General features: G+C 34.2%; 1 protein-coding gene across 1 annotated transcript in view; it reads left to right on the top strand.

Moving 5' to 3' along the window:
* Positions 1-19022, top strand: part of LOC117325401 (receptor-type tyrosine-protein phosphatase alpha-like) — a 27244-nt gene continuing 8222 nt past the window's right edge. The window contains exons 1-11 of the mRNA XM_033881575.1: positions 1-568; positions 794-849; positions 1816-2012; positions 2302-2389; positions 2993-3054; positions 9735-9771; positions 10152-10249; positions 10710-10838; positions 11007-11152; positions 15677-15812; positions 18499-18591. Of these exons, the coding sequence (XP_033737466.1) occupies positions 1833-2012; positions 2302-2389; positions 2993-3054; positions 9735-9771; positions 10152-10249; positions 10710-10838; positions 11007-11152; positions 15677-15812; positions 18499-18591 (969 nt within the window). The 5' untranslated portion in view covers positions 1-568; positions 794-849; positions 1816-1832. The remainder of the gene's footprint in view (positions 569-793; positions 850-1815; positions 2013-2301; positions 2390-2992; positions 3055-9734; positions 9772-10151; positions 10250-10709; positions 10839-11006; positions 11153-15676; positions 15813-18498; positions 18592-19022) is intronic.

Consider the following 19022-nt stretch of genomic DNA (forward strand, 5'->3'; position numbering starts at 1 on the left):
GCATTTAATTCTGATAGTAATCTTCGTTGATCAAACTAATCTACAATTCTTTAAATTTTCCTTACCAAGCTAAATACTTCATCTGTCGAAGCAAGATGTACTGCATGCAAATTTAGAAATCAGTTAGCATCGACTAGGAATTTGCGACGTAGTGAATGTTGTAGTAAATGCCTAAGCTAAACACAGACTAGGTAATGTCGAAAAATCAATCATTCGATTTCATTTAAGAAAACTGCAAATGTACTTATTGCAATAATTTTAACAGATTAGTGGAATGATGAATTGGTGCATCCCGACCGATGGCTATAGAAATATAATATGTGAAAACTCATTAGCACGATAACGCGGGAAAATAAGGTAATCACTTAACAGTTTCTAATGGTCAGTTCTGTTTGTTTGTTTGTTGTTGTTGTTGTTTTTTTGTTTTTGTTTTTGTTTTTGATTCGGCAACGGCTGCTGTTCCTGATCGGACATCCCAGTTAACTGGAGGTGCTATTGGTGGTATTGTGGGGGTAGCTGTAGCAGCAATATTACTTGTTGTCCTGATCGTCACGACAATAAAGAAAGGGTAACGTTTCTCGTTTATCATATGGACAGTTTTGTTCAATGCTTTTTCTGCTCTGTTTATAAGTGACATTCATCTTTATAACTTGATCACTGACAATGAGAAATAAATGAATCAATGAGATTTGTAAATCATTTTAGTAAACGTTTCACATAATATACGATAATTGGCTTATATTAATTTAATGGTAAAAACTGAAATTGAGACGGTTCTTTTATATACTTCAAGACAGTGCCAAACGCCTCGTTTTACTCCAAGACATCTGGATCGTGATAGAAATCAAGGTAATAATGGTTGCTAGATTGATGCTATTTCAGCTCACTGAAACATACATTGATGATATTTCAATGACAATATTTCTGGTATGTCTAAATCAAAATCGATAAAATGGAGCAAAATATAAAAAAATATCAGCAAAAGATTGACAAAACGAAATAGTCATTTGGATAGGCCAGCAGTGAAGTCTGATTGTGGACATCGTGATATCATTCGGAAATATTTTATTTACTGATATTTACTGAAGTCGGCCGTGTTTGTATGTCTGGTGGCTCCGCTGTCACCACTCTAGTTCTCATATTGAGAATGTGACTTCAGCTGTATTTTCCCTTAGATTTAGCATCGTCAATTAAGCAGAAGACGCTAATATGTCGGGAACACCTGGTCTCCTTTGTACTTTTTCATAGGTTTCCATACAAATCAATATGTTTGTTCGTACTTTGTTCTCGTTTTTGTTATCGATTTTGATTTGAAATTATGTTTTCGTTATTGTGTCGGCATTTAACGTTGGTTTTGTACACTAATATAAAAATATGATGTCAAACAGGTATGAAATAAGAAGTTTAAATGTTGTTTTCTCTCTATTATTGAGATACATAAGACATTTCGAGTGATGATGTAACTTTTTGGTGTGGTTTAAAGTGCACAATATTGAATGTGTGACACCGGGTCTATGTTCAGTAAAATATCAGCTTAATGGTATTGCATAAAATAACAATAATTCATTACGTTTGATTAAAGATCCATCACTATTTTAGAATCATTTTAATTTAAAAGATACAAGTAGAAGCTGAAACTTTTAGAAAGTGGTAATAGCATGAAGCATTTAACTATCGGTAAAATATATAACACTCTATTCTTATTTTACATGAATGTTAATTTCTCTTTGTCGCCGCTATAGTATCTTTAATCTTCAAATATATATCACCATGTGTTATATCGAATAGAGAATTAATTAGATTAATTTGAAACAGATGTCGTGTATAATAACATGACAATAAACATGGATATTAATGGAGAACCCCATGATATGGATCATGACCAGGGACCGTATGAAAACGCTAGTATCATCATCCCAAAAGACCAACATCACTGTGAGGCGATGACAGAAAATCTTCTTCGGGAAATCATCAGAAAAGAGGACAGTGATGATTTTGAAAAGGACTTCAAGGTAACTCATCAAACAATAATAAAAGAATCATTCTGAGAACGTAATATTTCATATTATACTTAAAGTTTATTAATAAGATGTACCAAATCTGACAAATGAAGTCATGTTTCGATGACGACCCTTCAAGGCCTTGGTCCGCAGCACCATATATTTTCACTCAGAATGGGCGTGGTTTGCTCCATCGCATCATTGCTGCAAGTTGATAATTACTTGTGAAAAAAAAAATCCTTTTGATACTAATTCATAATGTCATTCTCCTTATCTTTATTGTAGTATTTTACTATTTCAGGAGTTCCTGACTGGTGTTCAGATCCCTTGTAAAGTGGCTATGAAGGCCAATAACAAAGATAGCAACAGATACAAGAATATAATTCCATGTAATGTTTAATCCTACTCAACAATAAGTTGCCTATGTTATAACGACATATATACTGGCGATTAGAACATAAAACATAAATCATTGGTTTGAACTTCAGACCGATAGGTAGAGAGTTTAAAACTAATCGCCAGTATAGCCATGAAAAACAATTAACGTACTATCCCCATTCTAAAAAAAACGTTTAAAAAAGTCTGCGATCTCAGTGTCACTCGGCAGTTGTTTGACGTTATAATGTAGTTATGTGACGTCATAATGTAGTTGAGTGACGTCGCAATGTAGTTGTGTGACGTCACAATGCAATGGGTGGAGCTTAACACGATTGAGCATGAATCTATCGCATATTAAAACATGCCCGTTCAAAACAAGCATTGCAAGCGAATCGTGTTAGAATAGTAATAAAAAATACAGGTATATGTATACTTATGTGTTCACCATGTCTATTGTATTACGATTTAGAATTACACATAAACCGACAAAAAGTATACATATGGGAAGAGGACACAAAAAATAACACTGATAAAAATAACATAACTGTATAGGTAACAAATTGAACGCAACTGCATGGACAGTATCGGAAGTATTTTGTGTTCTTTCCTTACAGATGATCATTCGAGGGTACAACTGGGCGGATGTCAAAATTACATCAATGCCAACTTCATCAAGGTAGGCATTATAGTCGAACTGTTAAATGGAATGTTTGATTTTAGGGCCATCCCACCTGAAGGATATTCGTCCGTCGTCGTCGTCCGCGCCGTACATAATCTTTGTTTCACTTTCAAACAAACTTCATATCAAGTTCCAAGACTAGGTGTTGTTATTTTTTAGTTTGGGTTTGTCCGAAATCAAAGATGGTCGCCATTGCCGCTATTTTGAAAACCATATTTTAAACTTCTTTGCTAGTAACAGTGTTGCTATTGAACTGTAAATGGTTTGGATGTTCAGGAGAAAAAGCTGACAAAGTGATTTTTCCGCTTGGTAAAAAAACCCACGGCGACCATTTGGTAACATGATTGCGTAATCGTGGTTTTCCTCAGCAACATCTATATAGCTGTTTTAAACTTCTCAAATCCCACCAGTCAAACTTTCCTAAATAACCCCGAGATGGTTCGAACTAAGTGTTGTTATTTTTCGGGTCGGTCCGAAAACCAAGATGGCTGCAATGGCTGGCATCTTTAAAAAAAAAACACATTTCAGATTTCTTCTACAGTGAAATTTGGTTCAAACTTATCTGGAATGATCCTGAGATGGACCTAGCCAGGTGCGGTAAGGATACCGTTTGGAGGTTTAATTGAAGTTGTTTCCATAGTTCAATTAATATCTAGCATTTAACAGATTGTCACTCCGCTTGTGTTTTGTAGGGGGGAAATGGTGCACACGTATTACATGAAGAAAATTTCCTTTTTCATGAATCCGAAATATTTTGATGAAATTGTCCTTACACTTTCCTTCATATCATTAACAATTAGTTTGGTCCTGACTGCATTATATGTCGAAAGATCACTGCATATGAAAGGTTGCACTATCTGTATTTACCGTTTCCGCAGAGGGTGTCTTGATATTTATAATAGGTTAAAATTGATATCGAATATCATTACTTCTTTCTCAATACAATTTACAAAATTTTGAGAAAATCTCACAAGAATGGACATCTGCCATCATCTGTTCTCGAGAAGTAAATATTTGTCATGCATAATCTCTCATTTCTTAAAAAAAACAAGCAACTACATCAACAGGTATACCTGACTAAATTCAAGTATGAATGATTTTACCTTCTTGTGTATTTATTATCCATGGTGGTATATAATGTTATCTATGGTGGTATGAAAGGTTATCTATGGTGATATGAAATGTTATCTATGGTGGTATATAATGTTATCTATGGTGGTATGAAGGGTTATCTATGGTGGTATGAAGGGTTATCTATGACGGCATGAAGGGTTATCTATGGTGGTATATAATGTTATCTATGGTGGTATGAAATGTTATCTATGGTGGTATATAATGTTATCTATGGTGGTATGAAAGGTTATCTATGGTGGTATATAATGTTATCTATGGTGGTATGAAGGGTTATCTATGGTGGTATGAAATGTTATCTATGGTGGTATATAATGTTATCTATGGTGGTATATAATGTTATCTATGGTGTAATGAAAGGTTATCTATGGTGGTATATAATGTTATCTATGGTGGTATATAATGTTATCTATGGTGGTATATAATGTTATCTATGGTGGTATGAAGGGTTATCTATGACGGCATGAAGGGTTATCTATGGTGGTATATAATGTTATCTATGGTGGTATGAAATGTTATCTATGGTGGTATATAATGTTATCTATGGTGGTATGAAAGGTTATCTATGGTGGTATGAAGGGTTATCTATGGTGGTATGAAATGTTATCTATGACGGTATGAAAGGTTATCTATGGTGGTATGAAGGGTTATCTATGGTGGTATGAAATGTTATCTATGGTGGTATGAAATGTTATCTATGGTGGTATATAATGTTATCTATGGTGGTATGAAAGGTTATCTATGGTGGTATGAAGGGTTATCTATGGTGGTATGAAATGTTATCTATGACGGTATGAAAGGTTATCTATGGTGGTATGAAGGGTTATCTATGGTGGTATGAAATGTTATCTATGGTGGTATATAATGTTATCTATGGTGGTATGAAGGTTATCTATGGTGGTATATAATGTTATCTATGGTGGTATGAAGGGTTATCTATGGTGGTATGAAATGTTATCTATGGTGGTATGAAGGGTTATCTATGGTGGTATGAAATGTTATCTATGGTGGTATATAATGTTATCTATGGTGGTATGAAAGGTTATCTATGGTGGTATGAAAGGTTATCTATGGTGGTATGAAATGTTATCTATGGTGGTATGAAATGTTATCTATGGTGGTATGAAGGGTTATCTATGGTGGTATGAAATGTTATCTATGGTGGTATATAATGTTATCTATGGTGGTATGAAAGGTTATCTATGGTGGTATATAATGTTATCTATGGTGGTATGAAGGGTTATCTATGGTGGTATGAAGGGTTATCTATGGTGCTATGAAATGTTATCTATGGTGGTATATAAGGTTATCTATGACGGTATGAAGGGTTATCTATGGTGATATGAAATGCTATCTATGGTGGTATGAAAGGTTATCTATGGTGGTATGAAATGTTATCTATGGTGGTATATAATATTATCTATGGTGGTATATAATGTTATCTATGGTGTAATGAAAGGTTATCTATGGTGGTATGAAGGGTTATCTATGGTGGTATATAATGTTATCTATGGTGGTATATAATGTTATCTATGGTGGTATATAATGTTATCTATGGTGGTATATAATGTTATCTATGGTGGTATGAAGGGTTATCTATGACGGCATGAAGGGTTATCTATGGTGGTATATAATGGTATCTAAGGTGGTATGAAATGTTATCTATGGTGGTATATAATGTTATCTATGGTGGTATGAAAGGTTATCTATGGTGGTATGAAGGGTTATCTATGGTGATATGAAATGTTATCTATGGTGGTATGAAATGTTATCTATGGTGGTATATAATGTTATCTATGGTGGTATGAAAGGTTATCTATGGTGGTATGAAGGGTTATCTATGGTGGTATGAAATGTTATCTATGGTGGTATATAATGTTATCTATGGTGGTATGAAGGGTTATCTATGGTGGTATGAAGGGTTATCTATGGTGGTATGAAATGTTATCTATGGTGGTATATAATGTTATCTATGGTGGTATGAAGGGTTATCTATGGTGGTATGAAAGGTTATCTATGGTGGTATGAAGGGTTATCTATGGTGGTATGAAATGTTATCTATGACGGTATGAAAGGCTATCTATGGTGGTATGAAGGGTTATCTATGGTGGTATGAAATGTTATCTATGGTGGTATGAAATGTTATCTATGGTGGTATATAATGTTATCTATGGTGGTATGAAAGGTTATCTATGGTGGTATGAAGGGTTATCTATGGTGGTATGAAATGTTATCTATGACGGTATGAAAGGTTATCTATGTTGGTATGAAGGGTTATCTATGGTGGTATGAAATGTTATCTATGGTGGTATATAATGTTATCTATGGTGGTATGAAGGGTTATCTATAGTGGTATGAAGGGTTATCTATGGTGGTATGAAGGGTTATCTATGGTGGTATGAAATGTTATCTATGGTAGTATATAATGTTATCTATGGTGGTATGAAGGGTTATCTATGGTGGTATGAAAGGTTATCTATAGTGGTATGAAGGGTTATCTATGACGGTATGAAGGGTTATCTATGGTGGTATGAAAGGTTATCTATAGTGGTATGAAGGGTTATCTATGACGGTATGAAAGATTATCTATAGTGGTATGAAAGGTTATCTATGGTGGTATGAAAGGTTATCTATGGTGGTATATAATGTTATCTATGGTGGTATGAAAGGTTATCTATAGTGGTATGAAATGTTATCTATGGTGGTATGAAAGGTTATCTATGGTGGTATATAAGGTTATCTATGGTGGTATATAAGGTTATCTATGGTGGTATATAAGGTTATCTATGACGGTATGAAGGGTTATCTATGGTGGTATGAAGGGTTATCTATGGTGGTATGAAGGGTTATCTATGGTGGTATGAAGGGTTATCTATGACGGTATGAAATGTTATCTATGGTGGTATGAAAGGTTATCTATGGTGGTATATAAGGTTATCTATGGTGGTATATAAGGTTATCTATGGTGGTATATAAGGTTATCTATGACGGTATGAAGGGTTATCTATAGTGGTATGAAATGTTATCTATGGTGGTATGAAAGGTTATCTATGGTGGTATATAAGGTTATCTATGGTGGTATATAAGGTTATCTATGGTGGTATATAAGGTTATCTATGACGGTATGAAGGGTTATCTATGGTGGTATGAAATGTTATCTATGGTGGTATATAATATTATCTATGGTGGTATATAATGTTATCTATGGTGTAATGAAAGGTTATCTATGGTGGTATGAAGGGTTATCTATGGTGGTATGAAATGTTATCTATGGTGGTATATAATGTTATCTATGGTGGTATGAAGGGTTATCTATAGTGGTATGAAGGGTTATCTATGGTGGTATGAAGGGTTATCTATGGTGGTATGAAATGTTATCTATGGTAGTATATAATGTTATCTATGGTGGTATGAAGGGTTATCTATGGTGGTATGAAAGGTTATCTATAGTGGTATGAAGGGTTATCTATGACGGTATGAAGGGTTATCTATGGTGGTATGAAAGGTTATCTATAGTGGTATGAAGGGTTATCTATGACGGTATGACAGGTTATCTATAGTGGTATGAAAGGTTATCTATGGTGGTATGAAAGGTTATCTATGGTGGTATATAATGTTATCTATGGTGGTATGAAAGGTTATCTATAGTGGTATGAAATGTTATCTATGGTGGTATGAAAGGTTATCTATGGTGGTATATAAGGTTATCTATGGTGGTATATAAGGTTATCTATGGTGGTATATAAGGTTATCTATGACGGTATGAAGGGTTATCTATGGTGGTATGAAGGGTTATCTATGGTGGTATGAAGGGTTATCTATGACGGTATGAAGGTTATCTATGACGGTATGAAATGTTATCTATGGTGGTATGAAAGGTTATCTATGGTGGTATATAAGGTTATCTATGACGGTATAAGGTTATCTATGGTGGTATAAGGTTATCTATGACGGTATGAAGGGTTATCTATAGTGGTATGAAAGGTTATCTATGGTGGTATATAAGGTTATCTATGGTGGTATATAAGGTTATCTATGACGGTATGAAGGGTTATCTATGGTGGTATGAAGGGTTATCTATGACGGCATGAAGGGTTATCTATGGTGGTATGAAAGGTTATCTATGGTGATATGAAATGTTATCTATGGTGGTATGAAAGGTTATCTATGGTGGTATATAATGTTATCTATGGTGGTATATAATGTTATCTATGGTGATATGAAATGCTATCTATGGTGGTATGAAAGGTTATCTATGGTGGTATGAAAGGTTATCTATGGTGGTATATAAGGTTATCTATAGTGGTATGAAGGGTTATCTATGGTGATATGAAATGTTATCTATGGTGGTATATAAGGTTATCTATGACGGTATGAAGGGTTATCTATGGTGGTATGAAGGGTTATCTATGGTGATATGAAATGCTATCTATGGTGGTATGAAAGGTTATCTATGGTGGTATGAAATGTTATCTATGGTGGTATATAAGGTTATCTATAGTGGTATGAAGGGTTATCTATGGTGATATGAAGGGTTATCTATGGTGGTATGAAATGTTATCTATGGTGGTATATAATGTTATCTATGGTGGTATATAATGTTATCTATAGTGGTATGAAAGGTTATCTATGGTGGTATGAAAGGTTATCTATGGTGGTATGAAAGGTTATCTATGGTGGTATGAAGGGCTATCTATGGTGGTATGAAAGGTTATCTATGGTGGTATATAATGTTATCTATGGTGGTATATAATGTTATCTATGGTGGTATATAATGTTATCTATGGTGGTATATAATGTTATCTATGGTGGTATGAAGGGTTATCTATGGTGGTATGAAATGTTATCTATGGTGGTATGAAAGGTTATCTATGGTGGTATGAAAGGTTATCTATGGTGGTATGAAAGGTTATCTATGGTGGTATGAAAGGTTATCTATGGTGATATGAAATGTTATCTGTGATTGTATGAAAGGTTATCTATAGTGGTATGAAAGGTTATCTATGGTGGTATGAAAGGTTATCTATAGTGGTATGAAAGGTTATCTATGACGGTATGAAAGGTTATCTATGGTGGTATGAAAGGTTATCTATGGTGGTATGAAAGGTTATCTATGATGGTATGAAGTGTTAATCTATGGTGGTATGAATGTTATCTATGGTATAAGGGTATCTATGTGGTATGAAAGGTTATCTATGGTGATATGAAATGTTATCTATGGTGGTATGAAAGGTTATCTATGGTGGTATAAATTTATCTATGGTGGTATAAATGTTATCTATGTGATTGAAGCTATCTATGGTGGTATGAAAGGTTATCTATGGTGGTATTATCAGGTTATCTTATGTTGGTTAAAGGTTTATCTTGTGGTATGAAGTTATCTATGGTGAATTAGTAAATTTATCTATGGTGGTATATAAGGTTATCTATGAAGGTTATTGAATGGGTTATCTATGGTGGTATGAAAGGTTATCTATGGTGGTATGAAAGGTTATCTATGATGGTATGAAAGTGCTTAACGATTTACTTTACTTTACTATTTTCAGAACCTGGATAATAAAAACGCATATGTGGCGACACAAGGTTTGTTGTGAATAAGTAAATGTCTATAGCGATCTATGCAAAATAAATCTTTTGGGGACGCAAATCATAGTATACTCTGTCACATAAAAATGAAGTAGCTTGACTATATATCGATAGGAAAAATTAATTTTGTATTATCCATATTTAAGTCGTTGTGATTTAACATTTGTAACGTTTGCAGTTTAAACAAAAAACTAAGAAAAACTCTCAAACTATTAATGTAGAACAAATAATATCGCAGATAGATAGGGTTAATAATAAATTAAGGAACATTACACATTAATTGGTTTGCTGGCTTACTTTGGTGTATTTTGCAGATGATGACAACATAATAAACTCTTATTCAATCCAAAAGGTCTGTGTTATTGTAAACGTTACAGGTCCGAAATTGGGTACTCTTGGAGATTTTTGGACCATGGTATGGCAGCTTAAGACTGGAAAGATCGTGATGCTGGCAAATTGTGTGGAATTAGAAAAGGTTCGTCTATCGTTCGTAAGACGTTAATTGGTTGTTGTTTTTTTTTGTTTTTTTTTTGTTTTTTGTTTTGTTTTTTTTACCATTTCTCATTTAATGAATTGTTTGTGATAATGAACACGGTACAGTCAACCTATGAACCTATATTGAACATTAACTATAGTTATGAGATTAGCATTAAAACGGTAACATAATTACATTAGATATATTTCAGGTTAAATCGTGTTGATTGCTGTTATTTTTATGCATTGGGTGTGTTATTGTTGTATTGTGTTTTCATGCGTTGCAAAAATAAATATCTATTGTATTTCTGACATACACCGATGTGTTTTGCGTGACACTTAGACTGAACTACAACGAAAGGTAGTGCAGGCTTGTTAAATAATAATGATAACACTCTTAGCTTTGATGTTATGATATGATTATAATCTAGCATGATTGATATCTTATCTCATTATTGTAGCCTAAAGTTAGCCAGTACTGGCCCGAAGACGCTTCTTCCATAGAACATGGTGATATGAAGATAAGTTTCATATCGTTAAAGCAATATGCGGCGTACACAATTCGCGAGCTTAGACTTGAGAAGGAAAACGTAAGTGTGCTAACTGGAATGAATTTTATTAAAACAAATGAAGTAATAGCTCTATATTTATCAATTGTTTTAAAAGCAATCAATGCATTTAGGCACATCATCAGGGAGACTCCAAATCGGCAAGGTGGCAATTCGCATGGTTATGGTTTTCTTTTCTATATGTTTCAGGCAGAAGAGAAGAGAGTGATCAGCCAATTTCATTTCACCAAGTGGCCAGACCACGGAACACCTGACGTCATGCATTTTGCACTCCTTCTGCGCCATGTAGAGTGCATCAATTCTAAGCTGTCCGGGCCAATTGTTGTCCACTGCAGGTAAGAAAATGATATTTATTACATTTTTACCAGTGAAATATCAAAAATTATTCATTCTATAAAAGTGATATTTTTCACTAGTGAAGAATATCATATTTTTCACTAGTCACTTTTGCTGATTTGACCAATCAAATTAATGATTAGAAAATACCAAAATAATTGACCAATCAGAAAGCCCGACATATATGTCAGCACCTGTTTACAAATTATCGCTGTAGTCTTAGTTAGCATACGGGGTACATCATTAATGATTAATGGAGTATTTTATTATAACCCAGACTACACGGTTAGGACCTGTGTTACAATGTAATAAACAGAATATCTAACAGTGTCTTCAATAAAACCAAGTATATTTCACGAGTGGGGCTAATATTTAGATATTTTTCACGAAGACACTGTTAGATATCCTCTATATCTCATAATCATATTAGTAGCATATCTTATTGTATGAACACGTTTCTTTTGCTGATATTAACCCGCACTTAACATGTTTTATTTTGTAGTTAGTTTCACACGATATAAAATCCTCAATGTACATGTTGAAATGATGTCTTAGTTAGAAAATGCATGTCTTAAGATCAAAGATAACACTGGTCAAATCACACCTTCTGCTGCTAATTAACGGTCTATTTACAACGTAGTTAAAGGGTTCAAAAAAACATAACACCTCTAGTGGCTAATGAACGATTGTGTCACAACCAAGGCTGTACGGTTAGGACATGTGTTACATCATTAATGGCTAATGAAGTATTTTATTATGACCCAGGCTACACGGTTAGAACCTGTGTTACATCATTAATGGCTAATGGAGTATTTTATTATAACCCAGGCTACATGGTTAGGACCTGTCTTACATCATTAATGGCTAATGGACGATTTTATTATAACCCAGGCTACATGGTTAGGACCTGTGTTACATCATTAATGGCTAATGGAGTATTTTATTATAACCCAGGCTACATGGTTAGGACCTGTGTTACATCATTAATGATTAATGGAGTATTTTATTATAACCCAGACTACACGGTTAGGACCTGTGTTACATCATTAATGGCTAATGGAGTATTTTGTTATAACCCAGGCTACATGGTTAGGACCTGTGTTACATCATTAATGGCTAATGGACGATTTTGTTATAACCCAGGCTACATGGTTAGGACCTGTGTTACATCATTAATGGCTAATGGACGATTTTGTTATAACCCAGGCTACATGGTTAGGACCTGTGTTACATCATTAATGGCTAATGGAGTATTTTATTATAACCCAGGCTACACGGATAGGACCTGTGTTACATCATTAATGATTAATGGAGTATTTTGTTATAACCCAGGCTACACGGTTAGGACCTGTGTTACATCATTAATGGCTAATGGAGTATTTTATTATAACCCAGGCTACACGTTTGGACCTGTGTTACATCATTAATGATTAATGGAGTACTTTATTATAACCCAGGCTACACGGTTAGGACCTGTGTTACATCATTAATGGCTAATGGAGTATTTTGTTATAACCCAGGTTACACGTTTGGACCTGTGTTACATCATTAATGGCTAATGGACGATTTTGTTATAACCCAGGCTACACGGTTAGGACCTGTGTTACATCATTAATGATTAATGGAGTATTTTATTATAACCCAGGCTACACGTTTAGGACCTGTGTTACATCATTAATGGCTAATGTGTTACATCATTAATGGCTAATGGAGTATTTTATTATAACCCAGGTTATACGTTTAGGACCTGTGTTACATCATTAATGATTAATGGATCATTTTGTCACAACCCAGGCTACACGGTTAGGACCTGTGTTACATCATTAATGATTAATGGAGTATTTTATTATAACCCAGGCTACATGGTTAGGACCTGTGTTACATCATTAATGATTAATGGATGATTTTGTTATAACCCAGGCTACACGGTTAGGACCTGTGTTACATCATTAATGGCTAATGGAGTATTTTGTTATAACCCAGGCTACATGGTTAGGACCTGTCTTACATCATTAATGGCTAATGGACGATTTTGTTATAACCCAGGCTACACGGTTAGGACCTGTGTTACATCATTAATGGCTAATGGAGTATTTTGTTATAACCCAGGCTACATGGTTAGGACCTGTCTTACATCATTAATGGCTAATGGAGTATTTTATTATAACCCAGGCTACACGTTAGGACATGTGTTACATCATTAATGATTAATGGAGTATTTTATTATAACCCAGGCTACATGGTTAGGACCTGTGTTACATCATTAATGATTAATGGATGATTTTGTTATAACCCAGGCTACACGGTTAGGACCTGTGTTACATCATTAATGGCTAATGGAGTATTTTGTTATAACCCAGGCTACATGGTTAGGACCTGTCTTACATCATTAATGGCTAATGGACGATTTTGTTATAACCCAGGCTACACGGTTAGGACCTGTGTTACATCATTAATGGCTAATGGAGTATTTTGTTATAACCCAGGCTACATGGTTAGGACCTGTGTTACATCATTAATGGCTAATGGAGTATTTTATTATAACCCAGGCTACACGGTTAGGACCTGTGTTACATCATTAATGGCTAATGGAGTATTTTATTATAACCTAGGCTACACGGTTAGGACCTGTGTTACATCATTAATGATTAATGGAGTATTTTATTATAACCCAGGCTACACGGTTAGGACCTGTGTTACATCATTAATGGCTAATGGAGTATTTTGTTATAACCCAGGTTACACGTTTGGACCTGTGTTACATCATTAATGGCTAATGGAGTATTTTGTTATAACCCAGGTTACACGTTTGGACCTGTGTTACATCATTAATGGCTAATGGACGATTTTGTTATAACCCAGGCTACACGGTTAGGACCTGTGTTACATCATTAATGATTAATGGAGTATTTTATTATAACCCAGGCTACACGTTTAGGACCTGTGTTACATCATTAATGGCTAATGTGTTACATCATTAATGGCTAATGGAGTATTTTATTATAACCCAGGTTATACGTTTAGGACCTGTGTTACATCATTAATGATTAATGGATCATTTGTCACAACCCAGGCTACACGGTTAGGACCTGTGTTACATCATTAATGATTAATGGAGTATTTTATTATAACCCAGGCTACACGTTAGGACATGTGTTACATCATTAATGATTAATAGAGTATTTTATTATAACCCAGGCTACATGGTTAGGACCTGTGTTACATCATTAATGATTAATGGATGATTTTGTTATAACCCAGGCTACACGGTTAGGACCTGTGTTACATCATTAATGGCTAATGGAGTATTTTGTTATAACCCAGGCTACATGGTTAGGACCTGTCTTACATCATTAATGGCTAATGGACGATTTTGTTATAACCCAGGCTACACGGCTAGGACCTGTGTTACATCATTAATGATTAATGGGGTATTTTATTATAACCCAGGCTACACGTTTGGACCTGTGTTACATCATTAATGGCTAATGGAGTATTTTATTATAACCCAGACTACACGGTTAGGACCTGTGTTACATCATTAATGGCTAATGGAGTATTTTATTATAACCCAGGCTACACGGTTAGGACCTGTGTTACATCATTAATGATTAATGGAGTATTTTATTATAACCCAGGTTACACGTTTAGGACATGTCTTACATCATTAATGGCTAATGGATGATTTTGTTTATAATAATAAGGAAATAGTTTGTCAAGCGGACAAAGGTGTCTCCTGTTTAATTAAGACAGTAATATCAGTATTAAGGCCCATAAAAACTAAATATGGAAATATTTCAATCTTTAGAGGATTCATATGAATTACGAGGGCTTATTGAGCCTCGTATTAAAGGAGGTACACAAGGATGTTCTTTTTAAGTCCTACTATTCTCTGACTATATATGGCCGTGTAACCAAAGACTAATCTCATTTGGTTAATTTATATTGACGAGGTAGCACTCTAACTTAAACAAGAGAAGCGGCTTTTCCAAAATGGACAAAATCGGTTAGGGTTAGGGTAAGTCTGTCATTGCCATGGCTGCCATTCACGATTGTGGCTTTAAATTGATTGAGCATCCGCCTTATTTAGCTGATCTCGCTCCACCAGACTTTCATCTATTTCCAAAACTGAAAACAGCTATTTCAGGCACCCTAACCCTAACCCTAACATACAGTTGATGACTTTCTGAACAGCCAAGGAAACGAGTCCCTTAAACACCGCTGGTAAAAGTGTATAGATAGTGAAGGAGATTATGTTGAAAAATAATACAATATATCTGGCAAAATTCAAATCCTTCAATATTAATCAGTCCTCGTACATTTAAATACAAAACTTTAAGTGAATACACCACTGTTCATCGCCTTCCCTTCAAATTTAAAGAAATTAGGAGGTACCGTAATATTACAAAATAAAAACACTATTCGAAATCGCGCAGTCAATAATAGCAAAGTACATGTAAAATGCATAGACACGAAACAGGTTACCTGAGAAGACATGGTCTTTCCATTTGTCTCTACTACAGTGCTGGTGTTGGACGCACAGGGACATACATTGCAGTAGACGCCTTGTTCAAACACGGGAAAGACGTGGGTGTGGTGGACCCTCCAGCATTTATCAACAGCATGAGACAGGATAGGATGGACATGGTTCAGACAAAGGTGAGAATCCTATCCAGTTAAACTGCTGACTAGACCATAAATAAAATGGTCGAAAATTACGTAAATAGTTAATTTTACATCTTGACTTTGCGATTAAACCGTACATCAGGCAAGTACATCAAAGTATACTAGAATATGCTGTTAACTTGTATACTTGTGTACTTCTTTCCATTTTGATGGAAATGGCAATTAATGCAACATTTACCCAAATTTTAAATCATGTCAATTTTTTTAGAAGAATTCAAATTTTACTAAAATCATTTTCAATCAGTGCATGACATCATATCACTATCAATCAGTAGATTACATCATATCAATATCAATTACTGTCTGACATCATATCACTATCAATTAGTATATGATATATCACTATCAATTACTGTCTGACATCATATCACTATCAATCAGTAGATTACATCATATCACTATCAATTACTGTCTGACATCATGTCACTATCAATCAGTGCATGACATCATATCACTATCAATTAGTGTCTGACATCATATCACTATCAATTAACGCATAACATCATATTATAAATCAGTGCATGACATCATATCACTATCAATCAGTGCATGACATCATATCATTATAAATCACTTGATTGTACCATATTACTATCAATTAGTGTCTGACATCATATCATTATAAATCACTTGATTGTACCATATTACTATCAATTAGTGTCTGACATCATATCATTATAAATCACTTTATTGTACCATATTACTATCAATTAGTGTCTGACATCATATCACAATCAATCAGTGCATGATATCATATCACTATCAATGAGTGTCTGACATAATATCACAATCAATCAGTGCATGATATCATATCACTATCAATTACTGTCTGACATCATGTCACTATCAATCAGTGCATGACATCATATCACTATCAATCAGTGCATGATATCATATCACTATCAATGAGTGTCTGACATCATATCACAATCAATCAGTGCATGATATCATATCACTATCAATGAGTGTCTGACATCATGTCACTATCAATCAGTGCATGACATCATATCACTATCAATCAGTGCATGATATCATATCACTATCAATGAGTGTCTGACATCATATCACTATCAATTACTGTCTGACATCATGTCACTATCAATCAGTGCATGACATCATATCACTATCAATCAGTGCATGATATCATATCACTATCAATTACTGTCTGACATCATGTCACTATCAATTAGTATATGATATATCACTATCAATCAGTGCATGACATCATATCACTATCAATGAGTGTATGACACCATATCACTATCAATCAGTGCATGACATCATATTATAAATCAGTGCATGATATCATATCACTATCAATTACTGTCTGACATCATATCAATATCAATCAGTGTCTGACATCATATCACTATCAATGAGTGTCTGACATCATATCACTATCAATTACTGTCTGACATCTTATCACAATCAATCAGTGCATGATATCATATCACTATCAATGAGTGTCTGACATAATATCACAATCAATCAGTGCATGATATCATATCATTATCAATTACTGTCTGACATCATGTCACTATCAATCAGTGCATGACATCATATCACTATCAATCAGTGCATGATATCATATCACTATCAATGAGTGTCTGACATCATATCACAATCAATCAGTGCATGATATCATATCACTATCAATGAGTGTCTGACATCATGTCACTATCAATCAGTGCATGACATCATATCACTATCAATCAGTGCATGATATCATATCACTATCAATGAGTGTCTGACATCATATCACTATCAATTACTGTCTGACATCATGTCACTATCAATCAGTGCATGACATCATATCACTATCAATCAGTGCATGATATCATATCACTATCAATTACTGTCTAACATCATGTCACTATCAATTAGTATATGATATATCACTATCAATCAGTGCATGACATCATATCACTATCAATGAGTGTATGACACCATATCACTATCAATCAGTGCATGACATCATATTATAAATCAGTGCATGATATCATATCACTATCAATTACTGTCTGACATCATATCAATATCAATCAGTGTCTGACATCATATCACTATCAATTACTGTCTGACATCATATCACTATCAATCAGTGCATGACATCATATCACTATCAATCAGTGCATGACATCATATCATTATAAATCACTTGATTGTACCATATTACTATCAATTAGTGTCTGATATCATATTACTATCAATCAGTGCATGATACCATATTACTATCAATGAGTGTCTGACATCATATCACTATCAATCAGTGCATGGTATCATATCACTATCAATCAGTGCATGATATCATATCACTATCAATGAGTGTCTGACATCATATCACTATCAATGAGTGTCTGACATCATATCACAATCAATCAGTGCATGATATCATATCACTATCAATGAGTGTCTGACATCATATCACTATCAATTAGTTGATTGCACCATATTTCTATCAGTCATCACAATTGGTCGCAAAACGTTAGTGTGACGCTCAAAGGGTGACACTTTATACTTTATATATCACATTGTAAAACGGCCTTTAAAACACATATTCATATAGATTGTATGTTCCATTACAGGATATTTTGTTTACGTTTCCACAATTCCATGTAAAGGATTCAGAGAGATTATCACGTTTTGTTTACACTTATAGGTACAGTACGAGTTTATATACCATGCCTTGGTGGAGCTTTTTCTTACTGAAAATACAACTGTACCCATGGGCGATCTCCTCCAGGAATACAGGGTCAGTAGAAATTAGGAACACTACGGATGATAAACTAATTGATAAAATTGAATGACTGCAATGATATAGCTAGTAAATTTGTTGATTAAATTAAAAGATAAAAATATATAGTTATGTTTTAGTTACCTCGAAACAAGCGAGAAACCTAAACTAAAACTGGACATAAATTTAAGTCATAATCAATTCTAATTAGGTTTTTTTTTAACTCAATAGATAAGGTCATGCGAACTTTAGACTGCTGATATTTATTAAAATTTTGTGTCACAAACATATAAGAGTAATTAATATTTAAAACAATTATGTGGTATTGAAAATACTGTGAAACTATAAAAAAAACATTCTTCAACAAAATGAATGATTTTCTACAAATGCTCTTTGTTCGCTAACAAGTCTTTTCCACTTCAGGTTTCACTCTACGTTTGGTAACATTG

This window comes from Pecten maximus, chromosome 4 (assembly GCF_902652985.1).
Source record: "Pecten maximus chromosome 4, xPecMax1.1, whole genome shotgun sequence".
In the NCBI taxonomy this organism is placed as follows: domain Eukaryota; kingdom Metazoa; phylum Mollusca; class Bivalvia; order Pectinida; family Pectinidae; genus Pecten; species Pecten maximus.